General features: G+C 48.0%; 1 protein-coding gene across 7 annotated transcripts in view; it reads left to right on the top strand.

Moving 5' to 3' along the window:
- Positions 1-18,985, top strand: part of MAP3K3 (mitogen-activated protein kinase kinase kinase 3) — a 2,022,699-nt gene that overhangs the window by 449,087 nt on the left and 1,554,627 nt on the right. For all 7 annotated transcript variants that reach the window (XR_013594968.1, XR_013594969.1, XM_078645061.1 and 4 more), the window contains exon 4: positions 4,667-4,763. Coding sequence is in view for 5 of the 7 variants with exons in the window: in XM_078645061.1 (XP_078501187.1) it covers positions 4,667-4,763 (97 nt within the window). In the remaining 2 variants the exon portion in view is untranslated. The remainder of the gene's footprint in view (positions 1-4,666; positions 4,764-18,985) is intronic.

Below are 18,985 nucleotides of genomic sequence, written 5' to 3'. Positions count from 1 at the left end.
CCAGAGGACACTATAGGATTTACTCAGCTCATACACAGAGCTGCAGAATACTACTGTGTGAATTTGCACACAGACCCTATAGAAGAAGATTTCCTTATGGACACTTTTGCACCATCTCAAAGGTCCACTTCCATTCTTCCAATGTTAAAAGGGGTAATCAAACACGCTCCTGAAATCTTCAATGATCCTGAAGGGCTAGAGTCATTAACCCCAGAGTGGAAAAGAAATACAAGTCTGCCCCAGCTGACCCTGTTTACATTAAAGGGCAGCTTCCCTTAGATTCCTTGGTAGTCTCCAACGCCAGGAAAAGGGCTTACTCTCAGACCCCAGGCGATGCTCCACATCCTGATAAGGAGTCAAAACTGTTAGACGCATCTGGTAAAAGAACAGCGTCCCAGGCAGCCAACATATGGAGAATCGCCAACACACAGGCTTTGCTGGCTAGGTATGATGGGGCACACTATGACAAACCCTACTACAACACCTTCCAGATCATTATAAAACAAGGGCCAATGATCTCATCTAGGAAGGGAAACTTATAACTAATACATCTATTCTATGTGCTCTGGATGCTGCAGACATAGCCTCCCGAGCAATCAAGACCAGTATTCTTTTGCAGAGACATGCTTTGCTACGTATTTCGGGGTTGAAACCCGAAGTTCAAACTACCATATTAAACCAACCCTTTGACCAGGAACATTTATTTGTGCCTAGTGTTGATTCATCTTTAGAAAAGATGAAAACAGATACTGATAATGCCAAATCAATGGGAGCTTTGCAATCGCAAACTCCCAGAAGTTCCTTTCATCGCTCCTCTTATAGGGGCGCCTCTAGAGGTCTTACCACTGACAACTCCTCCACCTCCTATAACAATCCCACCCAGACCTCCTCTACCAGAGGGTATTACAGAGGAGGCTACAGGGGCAATAACAACAAGGGCAGAGGCAATACTATCAATACTCGCACTGCCTCCACCTCCGAACTATGACTTCCCTCCACTCCCCCGGACCATTATACTCCGGTCGGGGGAAGATTGTTACAGTTCCTACCTGTCTGGAACACCATTACCATGGACAGGTGGGTGAGACAAATCATACAATCCGATTATTGCCTGGAACTCACTTCAACTCCCCCAAACATACCACCCAAACAGCATCCAATGTCAACAGAGCATTTAACACTTCTATAACAAGAGGTGCTTTCCCTCTTACAAAAACATGCAATAGAACCAGTCCCCCTGCATCATCAAAACACAGGGGTTTACTCCCTGTATTTTCTCATTCCAAAGAAGGACGTAACCCTGAGGCCCATTTTGGACCTCAGACCTTGAAACCTCTACATGCAATCAGACCATTTTCATCTGATCACTCTTCAACAGGTCCTTCCTCTACTCAAACAATGCGATTTCCTTGCCACCTTAGATCTCAAGGATGCCTACTTCCACATTCCCATTCACCCTTCTCACAAGAAATATCTTCGGTTTGTAGTGGATGGTCAGCATTATTAGTACAAGGTTCTCCCATTCGGAGTCACCACAGCACCCAGAGTCTTCACAAAATGTCTGGCAGTGGTAGCATCCCACTTAAGAAGACAACAAATTCACGTCTTCCCATACTTGGACGACTGGCTCATAAAAGCCAAGTCGCATACCCAGTGTGTAAATCACACGTGCACCACAATCCAACTACTCCACGACTTAGGGTTTACAATAAACCTCACAAATTCTCACCTCCAACCATCCCACATTCAACAATATCTAGGTGCCACAATAAACACCTCAAAAGGCCTTTCATATCCCAATCCAGCCAGGATAGCAAGCACGTAAAGCCCTTATAACAAAATTCCAGCCGAAACACTCACTTCCAGCTCGAGTGTTTATGCATCTAATAGGGATGATGGCCTCTTGCGCATTCATAGTACCTCATGCAAGACTCCAGATGCGCCCCTTGCAGGAATGCTTAGCAAGTCAGTGGAACCAAGCTCAAGGTCAGCTAACATATCTGGTGTTGGTGGATGGCCGCACATACCGCTCTCTGCAGTGGTGGAACACCCAAAACCTTTCCACAGGGCGACCGTTCCTTAGAGCCGGTTCCACAGATCGTGCTAACAGCAGACTCATTGCTCACTGGCTGGGGAGCTCATCTACTACATCACACCACACAGGGCACATGGACACCTCAGCAAAATCATTTGGAATTACTGGCAATCTTTCTAGCATTAAAATCATTCCAGAAACACATATCAGGCAAAGCTGTCTTAGTCCGGATGGACAATATAACAGCAATGTACTATTTACAAAAACAGGGGGGGGGGGCACTCTCTGCAGCTCTCTTAACTAGCACAGAGCATATGGGGGTGGGCTATTCCTCAAAACATATTCCTTTTAGCCCAGCATCTTCCAGGAATCCAGAATCAAATGGCAGATCTGTTAAGAAATCAAAGCCAACAGATTCACGAGTGGGAACTTCATCCACAAGTTCTTCAACTGTTTTTCCAAATGTTGGGACATCCAGAGATAGATCTCTTTGCCACACATTCAAATGCAAAAAGCCCAAGCTTCGCCACCAGATATCTATACCCATTGTCTAAATGCAATGCGATATGGATGAATTGGTCAGGCAGATTTGCATACGCTTTTCCGTCTCCCCCACTCATTCCATTAGTGGTGCGCAAGCTGCAACAACAGTCACTAACATGATCCTAGTTGCTCCAACATGGGCCAGGCAACCATGGTACACAACATTACTGGAACTATCAGTAGCCCCGCACCAAAACCTACACCTCTCCCCACATCTCTGATCTCAGAACCATGGAGAGATCAGACATCAGATCCAGCACAGCTCAACCTAGCGATCTGGCTCCTGAAGTCCTAGAATTTGGTTACCTCAGTCTTCCACCTGATTGTATGAACGTTATCAGAGAGGCTAGGCACCTCACCACTAGAGCCTGCTATGCAGCCAAGTGGAAAAGATTTGTTATATACTGTACCAATAACACAATCAATCCTCTAGATGCGTCCATTCGACACATCATATGTTACCTCCTGCATTTTCAAAGATGTAATCTAGCATACACATCAATTAGATTACATCTCACTGCCATAGCAGCTTACCGGCCAAATAGTCAACATTTGTCATTGTTCAAGGTACCTGCCATTAAAGCATTTATGGAAGCCCTCAAAAAAATAATTCCTCCCAGGGTACCACAGTCTCCAGTGTGGAATCTAAACATCGTCCTAAGTAGATTGAGGGGTCCTCCATTCGAACCTACATAAATGTGAGCTACAATTTCTTTCATGGAAAGTCGCTTTCCTTGTGGCCATCACATCTCTCAGAAGAGTCGGTGAGTTACAGGCACTAACTATTCAAGAACCATTTTTACAACTCCATCCCAAATTCCTTCCTAAAGTTATTTCTTCCTTCCATCTCAACCAATCTCTTGATTGCCAGTGTTCTTCTCGCAACCACATACAGTAGCAGAAAGAGCTCTTCATACACTGGACGTAAAAAGAGCACTTTTTGTATCCTTCTCACCACCACATAAAGGCAATCCCATATCAAAGTATGGAATTGCAAGGTGGATTGTCAAATGTATACAAATTTACTATCACAAAGCAAAATATACACTATCTATTCCCCCTAAAGCCCACTCTACCCGCAAAATAGGAACTTCCATGTAATTTTTAGGAAACATTCCCTTAGATGATTTCTGCAAAGCAGCTACATGGTCTATACTGCACACATTCACAAAACACTATTGTGTAGATGTGCTGGCAAAACAACAAGCTAGTGTGGGCCAGGCTGTACTCAAAACACTATTTCAGACTACAGCAACAGGTACTGGTGGTTGCCGCTAAGGGAGAGTACTGCTATGCAATCTATGTGTGATCTGCAGCTCATATGCCTCGAACGGACAATGCTACTTACGTATGCATCTGTTATTGGCATGTAAAGCTGCAGATTCACACATGCCCACCCGCTTCCCCGGCTACCTTTATCTGGCCCAGTATTATCTTATTTAGATACATCACCTAGGCATCTTTTTCTGTTTCATACAAAACTCCATCATTTCCCTTCTTGGCGAAAAAACAATCTGAAGATGAAGTTGATGCCCATGCGCACTATTGTCCACAGGAGGAGTCACCTATCTTGTGACTTCCAAAGACATCTTCCAAGACAACAACAAAGTGCAAACATCTGGGCACAACACCAGATGGCGATCTATGCATTGTGTGTGAATCTGCAGCTCTACATGCCATGAACAGATGCATACTGGTAAGTAGCATTTTCCTTGTGAATGTTGCTTATGTGAAAAACCAATTGAGAGTACTGTTTTGGATTGGGGATACAACATTGTTGGTAATTAAAGGGCAACTGTAGGGAAATTCTCAAGACATTTGAACTGGTCAACGCTTATTCAGTGTTCCTCAGTGGCCAGGATTATTCATTTGCGTTCTGAATTGAAGCTTTTCCTGGCGCAGTACTCTTGTGATAAATAGTCAAAGAAATCTGACTGCTTCTCAAAGAACCCACATTTTTCATATGTATTGTGAGCTTAATCAGGCTTGCACTGAGAAGTCTGACCGTCTGCAATTACAATTTCTGTTTTAATCTGATTGCGAATTTTGAAATCAAGTGTGCATTTAATGATATTTTTCTCATTTCAGAATTCTTCAGTTTAACAGGCCAGTCAAATATGAAGACGTAGAACAGAAAGTGAAAACCTTTGGACATCATCTAGATCTTTATTATATGAATAACGAGGTACAGCTTTGTACTGACAATAACACGGTTGAACTTTTATATTGTAACACTTTTTTCTAAAGTAATAACGTTGGTAAACCCGGTTTCACTGTAATTAAACATGGTAGTAACTAAATTTAATTATATTTTAAAGATTTGACATTTAATTAAACATGTTAGCTGTCTGCACCCCATAACTCCTCTGTAAGCTTGACCACACCATTGCATTTAACTTTTTTAAATGTTATGTAGTCTGAAAAAAACAAAAAAATACAGTATGCATAGGAGAGAAATCTCCATAATACAAACCATCAAAATATGTAGAGCACAGTGAACAGCAAAAGTATGCATCCGATGGATGTTACCATGTGATACCTACAAGGGTTTAGGGTATCCCGATATCTAGGACCCTATTCATAGAGGTAAATTTACCCTTTGTACAGCAGTCAGCAATCCATTTTGAGATGCCTGGTGGGTGTAAATGTGACAAAAAAAATCAGCATTTTAATCGCGACTGCAGAGAATTCCACACTTGTAAATCCTATTGAATGGGTTGAAAGGGAGTTTTCCAAAGCCTGGTTTGCCTTGGAAGCTTGGAAAAACCCACAGACCTGTACATTTGTGGGCATTCCCTCTCTCATCTCTGTCCACCTTGGAAATAGTAAGAGATTTATTCCATCAGTGGCAAGGGGTGTGAGAGAGAGAGATTTTATTGTTTGGTTAATTAAAACCGTAACAACGTTATGTACAGACATTTTTGTATCTAAAATAAAACTATTAGACACATATAACCTCCTTAATTTGATTACATGATTTACAAAAGAGAAAAAAGAGTTATCTTTATAATGTTGATTGAACTAGAATGTTTTTTATGGCTAGTTCGTGATCCTTTAAAAACTTTAGCAGCTTACAGTTCAGCTGGGGGTCCGATGGATTAAGGCACGGCCCTGCATGTCCTAATTTTTCTCTTTTTAAAGTCTAAACGCAATTAAGTGACTCGTGCAGAATAAAAGTATGTGCAGTTACAAATCAGGAGAATAAAATCTTCTTTTGTTTGTCCACAAAATCTACATGTTATGAGGCTGTTATATTTCCAGCTAGGTTGATCTGCTATTGTTGATAGCTCACCAAACCGGAGTGCCATCAATCGTTTCTTATAAAAGGTAGAGAATGTGAGGCTTAAGTAAGGTGCTTGTTTTAGATAGTCGTCGTTTTTTATTACAGTGCATGTGTGTGTTCGCCTTTTGAATGTGTTTTTGTCTTCTGCCAGCGATTGAATTCTTGCCATTTTTTTGGGGATTCGTCTAACTACGGAGAAAGACAGGTGTTCGTGTCATGTGAGCTGTAGATCACATGCTTTGCATACTCCTGCTATCTAGTGTTGGGTCTGAATGTTTGCAAGTTGTTTTTCTTCAAAGAAGTCTTTCCAGTCACGAAGTAGGTTACTCCTCTTTTCGGTGATAGTACGCATGGGCATCAACTCCATTGTTTGTTTTTTTCCGCCATCGGGTTCGGACTTGGATTGCTGCGCTCCGCTACGAAACCATTGCTTTGGGTTCCCTCCTCCCCCCGGTGCGCAATCCACTCTTCCTATGTTGGTATTGTTTCAAATGCGCAACCCACTTCTCCGTGTATTGTATCCGTCAAATAAAACTTCTATTTCGATTGAAGATCTTCGGGAAGGTCGTCCAGCCTAACCGCGTCGGTCCACTTCGCAGTCGATAGTACGGACTCCATTTAAATTCTGCCCTCGATGCCACACCAGGTATCCGCACATCGACTCGCACAAAGTATGCAACTTGTGCCTGTCTCCGGAGCACAACGAACAGGACTGCAATGTGTGCAGATCATTCCGATTGAAGAAAACACTCCGTGATCGTCGGGCTCGGCGTCGCGAAATGCAGAGTCAAAACGTTGAATACACGCTGGACATCTTCGGCGTACGATCCAAGCACGAATTTGACACACAATGAGCCAAGGAGGAACAAAAAGAACTTGCCTCCTTCCAGAATCGGACTCCGAGATGGAAGAAGACTTGCAACAAAGTCAACATCCCATGAGTACTGAACGCCACTTGATCCAAACTCCAACTCAGCCGAAACAAAAGGCTTCGGTCCCACCCCCGCCTTTGACCATGGTCGGCACCAGCAAGATGTTTCTGACGCCCTGCTCTCCGGCTCGACACCGAAACACGTCACTAAGCTTTCTGACTCGGGATCGAGTCGGACCAAAGTCTGGCACCAAGCCGAAACCTTCAGACTAGAAGCCAAAAACCGCTTGTTATGTTATGTTATGTTAGTTGCTCTTTTATAGCGCTCGACTCACCCTGGGGCATCTCGGCGCTGCCTAGAGAAACGTCTCATATAGCGGGGGCCTGAACCGTGGTTATTTTAATACAAGAAAGTCTGTAGATGTTTCCTGAAAGTACCGTAGGTCGGTGTATCCCGCAAGGCCTTAGGCAAGCTGTTCCAGTACTTAGGAGCTTCAGAGCCAAAATCATTGACACCAAATAATAAGCTTCCTTCGGCACCGAAACCTTCTGTGCCGAACAGTCATTCTACCCCAGCATCGAAATCCTTGGGGCTGAAACCTAAAACTGTCCTTTCGAAGCTACAGGATCCGATTTTCGACCCCCAAACACCCAAATCTGACCCAAAACAAAAGGAACTTTATATAAATCCAGAAACAGGACATGTTCTTACTAAATCATCTCAGAAACGCAAACCTGACTCAGAGGACACTCTTTACCATATTCCTTTGAAGAGGAAGAATGTAGGTACTAACCCCTCCCCTCCTCCACCACGTTCCCCTATACCAACTTCTCCACCTTTGCAGCATTTACTGATTACACCAACTAACTCTCCACCACCTGATGATGGGTGCCAATATTTTACCAATAGACCCCTGGAAGGATTATATTACTGATTCGCCTACAATTAATGACCCAGATCTTTACCCTGAAAAGCCTTCCCCTCCTGACGACAATGTAGGATATCTAGAATTACTTGCCGGAGCTGCAGAATATCATGCGGTACAGTTACACAAGTAATCTCTAGAGGAAGATCTCCTATGTTAAACGCTCAGTAGCACACAAAGGGCTAACCACACTCTACCTATGCTTAATGGTATGATGAGACATGCTGATGATATCTTTAAAGATCCAGTGCATGCTCACATTCTCACCCCCAGAATTGATAACAAATATAAGCCTGCTCCCCTCAGATCCAGTCTTTATTAAAGGACAGTTACCACTAGACTCCTTGGTGGTCTCTAATGCCCGTAAACGGGCCAATTCACAGACTACAGAGGATGCTCCCCCTCCAGACAGAGTAAAAACTAGTAGACACCTCCAGTAAACGAGTAGCCTCCCAAGCAACAAATCATTGGCGAATTGCCAACACCCAGGCCCTGCTAGCAAGATACGATAGGGCACACTGGAAATGGAGCAGTTGCTACAACACCTCCCAGTGAGCACAAAGCAACAGCCCAGGATTTAATCCAGGAAGGGAAGCTCATATCCAGTACCTCAACTAGATGCACTTTAGATGCTGCAGACACCGCAGCGAGATATCAACACTAGTGTGTTATTAAGGAGACATGCATGGTTGAGGATTTCTGGTTTCAAACCTGAAGTGCAATGTTCTATTTTAAATACTCCTTTTGACAAGGAACATCTCTTCGGGCCCAAAGTAGATACGTCATTTGAAAAAGAAAAAAAAAACACAGAAGTAGCCAAGTCAATGGGAGCTCTGTAGTCTCCCTCTAATCTGGACTCCTTTAGTTGCTCCTTCTACCATGGAGGGTCAAGCACCATGTCCTCAGACAATACTGATGCTTCCTACAAAGGCAATAGTCAATCTTCCTCTACAAGGGGCTTCTTTAGAGGAGGATACAGAGGCAACAAAGGTCAAGGCAGGGGTTCCACACTACGTAATTCCCCCTCCCCCAACAAGCAGTGACTTGCCTACACTTCCCTCCAATCATTTAACATCTGACTGGGTACGTCTTCTACAATTCTCTCCATTTGGCAATCTATCACCACAGACAAATGGGTGCTAGGAATTATCTAACATGGTTATTGCCTGGAGCTTACCAACAATCCTCCAAACATTCCACCACATACTCACAAAATGTCACCAGAACATCTACATCTACTTCGCAAGTGGTCCAGTCTCTCCTGTCCAAAGGAGCCAAAGAACCTGTGTTGTTACAACATCAAAGGACAGACGTGTACTACCTGTACTTTCTCATCCCCAAAAAGGACGGCTCCTTGAGACCTATTGTAGACCTCGGAGAACTAAACCTCTATTTTATGTCTACTCTAGACTTAAAGGACGCATATTTCCACATTCCAATTCATCCCGCTCATCGCAAATACCTCAGATTCATGATATCATGCCATCATTACCAATTCAAAGTACTACCGTTTGGAGTCACCACTGCTCCCAGGATATTTACCAAATGTCTGGCAGAAGTCTCAGCACATCTGAGAAGACAAAACATCCATGTATTCCCATAACTGGACAACTGGCTCATCAAAGCAAGCACTTACCAAATGAGGTTCCAACACATTCAAACCACTATTCACTTACTTCACCAACTAGGGTTACAGTAAATGCGTTGAAGTCTCATCTACAGCCTTCCAACACACAAACAAATCTGGGAGCCACTATAGACACTTAGAAAGCTCTAGCCTCTCGCAATACAGCCAGGATTAGTCCCTTCCCACTCAATTTCAGCCCAACAAATCATTACCAGCAAACGCATTCATGCATCTACTAGGGATGATGGCAACTTGCTTTTTAGTATCGATCTTTTTTTTGACTGAATAAAATATAGAGAACAAAGTTGAGGCGCCTACAACCCAGAGGGCCGGCTATGCATGAAACTGTTATGCATGTGAAATCACAATGCACAGATGTGCTCTAGGTGTTAAACACAGCAAGCCGCCTACAACCCGACAGGGCCGGCCGCGTCTGAAGCACTGTAGCAAGCAATGCACGGTTAAGTAGGGTGGCAATAAAGCACTGGAGTAGCCAGTCAGTTAGTTAGTTAGTTAAAAGTTCTTGATAGAGCGCACTGTGACCAAGCGGCTTCCTGGCGCTAGAGTTTCGGCTGAGAAGCACAGAAGTCTGCCAAGGTGAAGATCAGCAGGAGTACCCTTGGGAGAACAGGAAAGTCTTGAGCGCCTTGCGGAATTGTGAATGAACTGGAATGGATCTAATGGACAGCGGAAGACTATTCCAGAAGCGAGGAGCTAGTACAGAGAATCTGGTACCTCCAGTTTTGGTCCTGCGGAAACGAGGGACATTAAGGAGAGCCTGATTGGAGGAGCGGAGGGTACGGCTGGGGGTGTAGGGACTGATGAGGGAATTAATGAAAACAGGGGCGGCACGGGCCATGAAGGCCAGGCATCCCATCTTGAAAAGGGACCTCTGGCAAATGGGGAGCCAGTGAAGGGATTTAAAAAAAGGAGTGATGTGGTGGAACTTGGGAAGGTGGTGAATGAGGCGGGCGGCCTGATTCTGGATAGCCTGTAGACGGCGAAGTTCGTAGGCAGGAATACCCACGTAGAGGCTATTCCCGTAATCAAGACGGGAAAGAATCATGGCCAAAATAATAAGTTTGAGAGCATCAGGAGAAAAAAAAACGGGAGACTTTCCGAATGATCCGGAGGTATAGGAAGCAGGAGGAGACAACTGAACTAATCTGGGCATGCATGGAGAGGTCCTGACTGACTTTAATGCCCAAGGTCCTTACTGAGGCCACTGGTACTGGGGGGGGGGGGGGGGGGGGGGGAAGATGGAAGGTCAAAAGGCGGCGGACCAAGGTGTGATGGTAGCGCCTGTCAGGACCAGCTCCATCTTGTCCGGATTGAGTTTAAGGTGGTTGTGGTTCATCCACTCAGAAATGAAAACAAGGGTAAAATGAAATTTCGTCACGGAGTCAGAAGAAGAAGAAAGATCAAATACAAGCTGGAGGTCATCCGCATAATTGCACACGGAGACCCCCATTTCTAGAAGAGAAAGAATAAGGGGGTGGATGTAAAGATGAAAAAGGAGGGGGGACAGGGAAGAACCTTGGGGGACCCCACAAGGAACCAGGCGGGTAGAGGCAGAAAAGCTGGAGAGATGGCCCGCCTGAGTCCGCTCTTTGAGAAAAGAGGCAAGCCAAGAGAGGGCAGTGCCCCGAACGCCCGCTGCGCTGACACGGCCGAGAAGGATGGAATGATCGACCGTGTCAAACGCAGCGGACAAGTCAAGGAGCACCAAGGCTTGAGGTAAGTTGGAGTCCTCCTTGCTCTTTAGCTTGTCTAGGACGGACAGGACCACTGACTCAGTTGAGTGGACCGGGCGGAATCCCGCTTGGTGGGAGGCCAGAAGATGATTGTCCTCAATAAAAGTGGAGAGGCTGGTGGTAATGTGGCTCTCCAAGATCTTCCCTAGATAGGGAAGGAGGGAAATGGGTCTAAAATTAGACGGAAGGGAAGGGTCTAAACCAGGCTTTTTTTAAATGGGAAGAACTATGGCCGATTTAAAGGATTTAGGAACTAAGCCTTGAGAAATAGAGGCATTAAGAAGGGAGAGGGGGGGGTCAGGACAGTTGATGAAGAGCTCTCTCAGGATGCGGGCCGGAGCACTATCAGCCGGGGAGCCTGACTTCACTTTCTGGAGTAAAACAAGAAAGGAGTCTATAGAGATAGGGGGAAAGTGTTCAAGAAGAGAGGAGGGCAGAGAAAGAGCAGGGGAAGGGAGTGGCGAGGATGCTGATGGAATATTAGATTTAATCTTCGCAATCTTCTCTATAAAAAAATCATTAAGGGACGAACAGAGAGCTTGGGAGGGGACAAGATTAGGGTTGACCCTATCAGAAGCAACTAAGTTGCGAACTATGGAGAAAATCTCTTTGGACTTGTTGGCTGATGATGTCATTTTCTCTGAAAAATATGTGGTTTTGGCTAAGAGGACGGCTCTCTTATAGTTAGTTAAAAGTGACTTGTATTTGGCCCGCAAAAGGGGACAATAATTGCGCCTCCAATGGTGTTCAGAGCGCCTGAGGTCCAATTTAAGGGTTTTCAGCTCGCCAGTGAACCACTTATGGGCATCATGAGGGCGGCAGGCCTTGACTTTCCTGAGAGGGGCAACCAGATCGCAGGATGAGGACAGCCAAGAATTCACGGCGTCTGCTTGGAGGTCAAGGGGAAGCTCAAAGAGATCAGGAGGAGAAGAAGTGAGGGAAGCACAGAGAGAGTTAAAATCGACCCGATTCCAATTTCGAGCAGAAATATTCTTGGGTAGGAGGGGTTTCTCTGATGCACCAAGGTCGATGGAAAAGGAGATCAATGAGTGATCGGACCAGGTGCATGGGAGAATACTAGGAGAGAGAATGGTGCGACTGGCTGACCATATTTGATCTAAAATATGGCCATGGACATGGGTAGTGGTGTGAACGTGAGGGAAGAAGTTAAGGCAATGGAGAGTGGCCGAAAAATCTTTAGAAGACTGGTCTTCCCTAGGGTCGCCCGGCCAATAATTAAAGACTCCCAAAAGGAGAACGGGCGAATTATTGACCACGAGCGTAGCCAGGAGTTCCTGCAGGGTGGACACAAAAGAGGGCATGATTTGGGGAGGGCGATACATAAGAACTATGGTGAGGGGGGCCAGAAGATTATCTGAACTGGCGACTAGGAAATCAGGAATCCAGTAGTTGCTTAGTGACCCTCAGGAGCAGTAGGCACAACACAGTAATCCGCAGAGGAACTGTAAACAAACCGGAAACAGTGTTAAAAAAAAAATAATCCCACCCAAAGTCCTTCCCCCCTCCCCCCACCCAAACTCCTCAGAGAGCCTACTAGAAGGGAAGAAGGAAACCAGCAGTGCGACGGTCCAGCTTGCTTCTCTTGGCCTATGAGATCAGTAATGAATAGGAGGTTCGTGACCCGCCTTCTTATGGGAGGATCGAGATGTCGTCAGGGACCAGCTTGAGAATACGTAGATAATGTGGGCAGGACAATTCTCGAAATTCCTTGGTAAGAACAGTTAAGAAGGGGGCCCATGTATTGGCACAGGCATCACTCTTCGCTGCTGCTGCCATAGAAAGCTTCTCCATTGCCAGAAGATTCCAGAGTTGGTGTACACAGTGTATATGTTCCAGAATCCGGTATGACTTCCATCTTGCCAGAATACCCCCCGGTGCAGCGTTCAACGCAAGCGCCATTTGTCTCCCCCTCAAGGAGCGCAGAGGAAAAGTGATCGCGCTGGGAAAGCTTAAAAGTGTGTACGCAGGGAGTCGGGGAATGAAGGTATTGAAAGCAGCATCAATGTCGTCCAGAATCTGGTGCCAGAGCAAGTGGATCAAGGTCACCGGGTTACCGCAGCCCTGACAACAGAGACCATCGCATTGGGTTTGCCAGTTAGCGACCCTGTCAGGGGTATAGTACCAATATGTCGCGATCTTGAAGGCTGTTTCCGTGTGGCTAGAGGAGTACGAAGTGTGTTGTGTGCGATAGAAAACGTCCTCCCATACCTTGTCAGTCAACTCGTGCCCTAGCTCCGCCTCCCAACGCTTCTGACCTGCAGTTCGAGTTCGAGGAAGGGCCGCGGAAAGGAAGGAGTAAATTTCGGAGACGAGGCGTTTGTCGTCTTTTTTGCTAATTAGCCATTTCTCAAACGGTAACAACGGACGGTATGCTAGTGATTGAGTGTCCGTGTCAGAGATCCAGTGTAACATCTGGGAGTGTAAATAAAAAGCAGTCGCGGATAGGTTGTAGTCCGATTTGAGCTCCATAAAAGGAATAAAGCCTCTAAGGTCGAATAAATGTCCTAGGCGTTTACACCCCCCTTCTATCCATCGTGAAGCAGCTCCGTTATTCACCCCCGGCTGGAAGGCAGGGTTCAGAAAAAACGGTGTCATGGGGGAGGGAAAAGTGATCAAATTGGCTTTTCGGGAGACCCTGTCCCAAGCACGCAAGGTGGGACGCGTAACCAGAGAGGAATGAAGGCCCCAAGCGTGATTTGAGCGCGGCATCCAGACGTCGCGCCAAATGTGATGACCCGCTATCTTCTGGTCCATGAAGACCCAATATTTCTCGGTCATTGGGCGGTTCCACTCCACTAGATAGCGTAACTTCGAGGCATAAAAATATAGCGTGAGATTAGGGAAAGATAGACCACCCAATTTCTTAGGCCGTTGAAGCTGAGTTTTCCGTAGCCGCTGGCAATCGGACCCCAAACAAATACCGCGATCTCCGACTGTATCTGTTGTAAAATGTGTGATGGGGGTTCTAGTGGTAAAGTTTGGAATAAATACAAAGCCCGCGGCAGTACATTAATTTTTACTGCCGACAATCTCCCAAACCAAGTCAGGGGAAGGCGACGCCAACGGTTTATATCTGTGCGGACCCGTTTTAATAGGATTGAGTAATTCCGTTCTGCAGTCTGCGATAAGCTTTCGCGGAGGACCAAACCCAGGTATGTAATACCATCGGTCACCCACTCGAAGGTAAAGCGATTGCGGAGTATCCCCTCCGTCAAAGGAGTAGTGGTGAGATTAAGCACCTGCGACTTTATCATATTCATTTTAAATCTGGAGAACTGGCTAAACATCTGCAGGTCATCCACAAAAGCCGACAAGGAGTTTAGTGGGTGTGCTACCGAGAAGGTGAGATCGTCTGCATATAGACTAATGAGGTGCAGATCAAGGCCGAAGGGGATGCCGCGCGCAAGGGGGTTATCCCGGAGTCGCTGGGCCAACGGCTCCATATAGTGGGCGAACAGCAGGGGCGAGACGGGGCAGCCCTGCCTTGTACCTCGCCCCACTGCAAAGTAGTCAGAGAAGGCGCAGTTGACTCGTACCGCTGCCTGAAGCGCACTATAAACACTCATGATCCATTTTTGAAACCGCCGCCCCAGCCCAAAGGGCTCAAGTGTCGCAAAGAGATATGGCCAGTGCACGTGATGAAATGCCTTCTCCGCGTCGATCGCTAACAGTAGGGCTTCCTCTTTTGACCGGTGCACTTTATCGATCAGGTGACATATACGTTTGGTATTGTCCCCGCACTGCCGCCCCAGGATGAAACCGGACTGGTCTGGATCTATGAGGCCCAGCATTTGTGGGTTCAATCTGTGCGCTAATATCCTAGAAAATAATTTGGCATCTATGTTTAGTAATGAGATGGGGCGGCAGGAACTACAAAGTTCCGGATCCTTGCCCTGTTTGAGAATAACTGAAATGGAAGCCTGCAGCATGGATGGGGTGAGGGATCCTGTGTCTGCGAACTAGTTAAACAGGCGGGTGAGCAGTGGGAGAGTTCAGCGCAATAGATTTTATAAAAAAGGGCACTAAAGCCATCAGGCCCCTGGGCCTTCTGTAGCTTTAATCGTGCGATGGCAGAGATCACTTCCTCTAAACGGATGGGTGCCTCCATGCCATCGGAGTCGCCCATGGGTAGGGGAGTCACCGCAACACTGCTGAGGTAAAAAGAGGGATCAGGCCCCAGAAAAGGGTCCGCCGCATAAAGGGAGCTAGAAAAGGGTCGAAAAGCCGAGACTATGTCAGCATCACCGGAGAGGGACTGACCAACGCCATTGCGGAGCATAGTAACTGAGTGGGCCTCCTGTTGGCTTCGAAGGCAATGCGCTCGCATTCGTCCGCCTTTGTTTGTGCCAACAAAGTATTTGTGTTTCAGTCGGACCACTGCGTGTTTTGCTCGGTCTAGATCCAGACGACGGAGCCGGAGTCGCGCCCCCTCCAGTTGCCGCCACACTCGGGGGGCACCTGTGCGCTTGTGGATAGCCTCAAGTTATTTCACTGTGGCCTCCAAGTCTGCGCGTTTCTCCCATCTAGCTTTGTTCTTAAAGGCTGCCTTAGCTATAAGAGCCCCTCGCACTACTAATTTAAGAGCCTCCCAAATCGAAACAAGTGGTGTGTCTTCCCTATCGTTAGTCGCTATATATTCAATAATGCACCGCCGAATGTCAGCAACCACGTCTGGGAATCTAATCAGTGAGTTTCGCAGGCGCCATCGTGTTGAAGCCGTTAAACGCTCAGTGGGTAAGCGTGGAGATAGGGTAATATGCGCGTGGTCGGAGAGAGTCCTCTCCTCGATAGCAGACCCCGTGACCAAGGCCCAAGCAGATGGGGTAACCAGGAAATGGTCAAGTCGAGCATACGTTTTGTGCACTGCCGAGTAATATGAAAAATCCCTCTCATCTGGATGTAAGCTACGTCCGGCATTCCTAATCCCCGCAGCGCGCAGCCATTCCTTGCCTTTTGCGGAGAGGGCGCCCGCGCCCCAGTACACGAGCCAGAGCGGTCTAACTTTCATTCATCACCAGGTTAAGGTCCCCACCAATTATCACCGCAGCATCGGGAGAATGCAAGGTCTCAGCACTGGCTTCTATCAGGAACTTCTCGGGATGGACATTGGGGGAATAAATGGAGGCAATCGTGCATGAGAAGGAGCCAACTTGGAGCCGAAGAGCTAAAAGGCGCCCTTTAATCTCCAAGCTAATCCCCAGTACTGTACCCTTAAAGTGCTTAGCTACTCAGGTTTTGAGTGATAGGCCGGAATTCTTTCCGCTTCATCAAAGTAATGGCAGAGAGATCCTGGTATAGGGTTAGAGCGAGACAGCGGAATTGTAGAGGGTGGGAGTCTCTGGCTTTGCGAAGAATAAGCTCCTTCAATTGGAAATTGTGAACACACGCCAGGATGTCTGGTGGAGGCGCAGTGGACCGGCGAGGAAGGCCCACCCGATGTACTCTGTCAATTTGGATCTCGGTGGTGTGTTTGGGCCTAGAATATGCCGGAAAAGGGCTTGGACAAATTCCCTGATGTTTCCTTTCTCTGCTCCCTGTTTCACTCCGCGAATTCGGACGTTATTGCGGCGGGAGCGGTTCTCTAGGTCCGCCGCTTGACCCTGCAGCTCGAAGTGCTGTTCTTTGAGGAGAAGGACTTCCTGTTGTAGCATTTCAAGCTTCTCGTCACGCCCGTTTTCATACTCCTCCAGGGTCGCAGCTCTGTCCCCTATCCCCGAGACATCCCAACGTACCTCGCGGAGGCCCACTGCCAGTTGGTCCTTGAGCTCCTGGAGATCCTCCTTGAGCGCGGAGAAGTGCGAGGTCATAAAGGCCTTTGTGGCCGGCGCATCCACTCCCTCCACCACCCCAGCAACCAACTCCCAGCTCTGACTTGCTGTCTTGGCCAGCAACATGTCTCTGACTGAGCGATCTTTCCTGGGCTGCCCTGACGCCATAAGGGCCCCCTGCCAGCAAGGCCTGGTATGAGGTGACACCACCACTAGCGACCCGGGAGGCCACACCCAGATGAAATGCGAGGATGGGGTAGGTGGCTGGGCAGGTGCACCAGGCCCAAAGAGTGTACGCTGTGGTGCTAGGATGAAGTCTGCTGTAGCTTTCACAGAGGGGCCTATGGGTCGCGCTTACAGGGGTGTGCTTGCTGGCGAGCAACCAAGTAGTGCCTGAGATCTCAGTTGCACCCCGAAAATAGCGCCGCACCACATACTTATCACCCGAGCACTGGAGGTTATCAACCCATATGTGGAGGGCGCTCTTCACCACCGACCGGAGTCTACGTGCCACCTCCACTTCCAACAGCCCTCAGTCACAGCGCCCCTCCCCCCCCCCCACAGCCGCAGATGGCCAGAGCTGAACAAATGTCTCCTGGGAAGTTAAAGGGCTCCTCCGCGATTGGCGCTAGCAGGGCCCTGTGAAAGCAGGAATCCCAAGTCCTTGTCCCGGTCTTCACAGGGAGGGTCACGCCTTGTAGGAGGAAGATCGCTGGCAGGAGGAGGCCGAACTGCTGGGAAGGAGCACTGAGGTAGGCCCCAGATGAGGCTGTACAGCAAGAGTGGGCGTCCCCGCAGCTTCAGTCACTGGCAGTCCGCGGGCGTCTTTCACCGCCCCGACGCGGACTCACACGGGCTGTTCAAAGTCCGGGCCTGACCTGGAGACCCCGCCCCTGGCAGTAAATGCAGCGGGCGGCGTGAGAGATGAGCCAGGCCACTACGAGGATTGGAGCAGTGCACAAGCTCACTAGGATGGCGGGCGCCCCCACCTCTTCATGCAGCCGCAGTCTGCGGGTGCCGAACACCGCCCCGAAGCAGGACCCCGGCAGCGGGTAGCGCAGCTCAGCCCCCGGCCCAATAAAAGCTGCACCCGCACCGTACAACAGGCCAAGGCACCCCCGGGAGAATCAAAGCACCGACGCAGAGCAAGAGACAGCTCCAGCCCCGCCCCCCCACCCGGGCCGGCCTGAGGGTCGGAACCGCCGACCGGGCGAGATCAGGGGAGCCGCGCGGTGACGGGTACCTGAAGCCCCCAGGGGGAGAAGAATATAGCAGGATTGTGGCAGGTGGTCATCTGAGTCTTGAGGAGCAACCAGGTGGATAGACAGCAGCCGACGAGCTCTGGGCCGCACCACGTGGTCAGCAGTCCCGCGGCCTGGCACAAGTGCTCTGTGGGCAGTCACCGCAGGTCAGTCAGCCAAACCAGGAGTCCGGCCCCAGCTAGGGATATGTATGGAGTGCAAATTCTAATGCTAAGGCACTCGGCGGACCGGAGCGATCACAAGGCACGTCTATGCGGTCGCCATCGTCGCATCTTGCTTTTTAAATGTTCCCCATGCAAGACTTCACATGCGTCCCTTTTAAGAATGGTTAGCAAGTCAGTGGAACCAGTTGCAGGGTCAGTTGACCAATCTAGTGTTGGTAGATGGCTGCACCCATACTCCTGCCATCTAGTGTTGGGTCTGGATGTTTGCAAGTTGTTTTTCTTCAAAGACGTCTTTCTAGTCTCAAGGTAGGTGACTCCTCCTTTTGGTGATAGTGTGCATGGGCATCGACTCCATTGTTAGATTGTGTTTTTCCATACTCCTGCCATCTAGTGTTGGGTTCTGGCTGTTTGCAAATTGTTTTTGTTCCCCTCGGTGCGCAATCCACTCTACCCATGTCGGTATTGTTTCTAACTCGTATCCCACTTCTCAGCGTATCGTTAAACGTGAGGAAAACCTCTATTTCGATTGAAGATCTTTGAGAAGGCCGTCTGGCCTAACCACATCGGTCCACTTCACAGTTGATGAAACAGACTACATTAAAATTTTGCCCTCGGTGCCACGCCAAGTGCTGCACACCAACTCGCACGAAGTGGGCAACGTGTGCTTGTCTCCAGAGCACAACGAACAGGACTGCGACGCATGCAGATCGTTCCGATCGAAGAAAACGCTC

This window comes from Lissotriton helveticus, chromosome 5_1 (assembly GCF_964261635.1).
Source record: "Lissotriton helveticus chromosome 5_1, aLisHel1.1, whole genome shotgun sequence".
NCBI lineage: Eukaryota > Metazoa > Chordata > Amphibia > Caudata > Salamandridae > Lissotriton > Lissotriton helveticus.
Note: the sequence above shows the minus strand (reverse complement) of the source record. Positions and strands in the feature narration are given on the sequence as shown.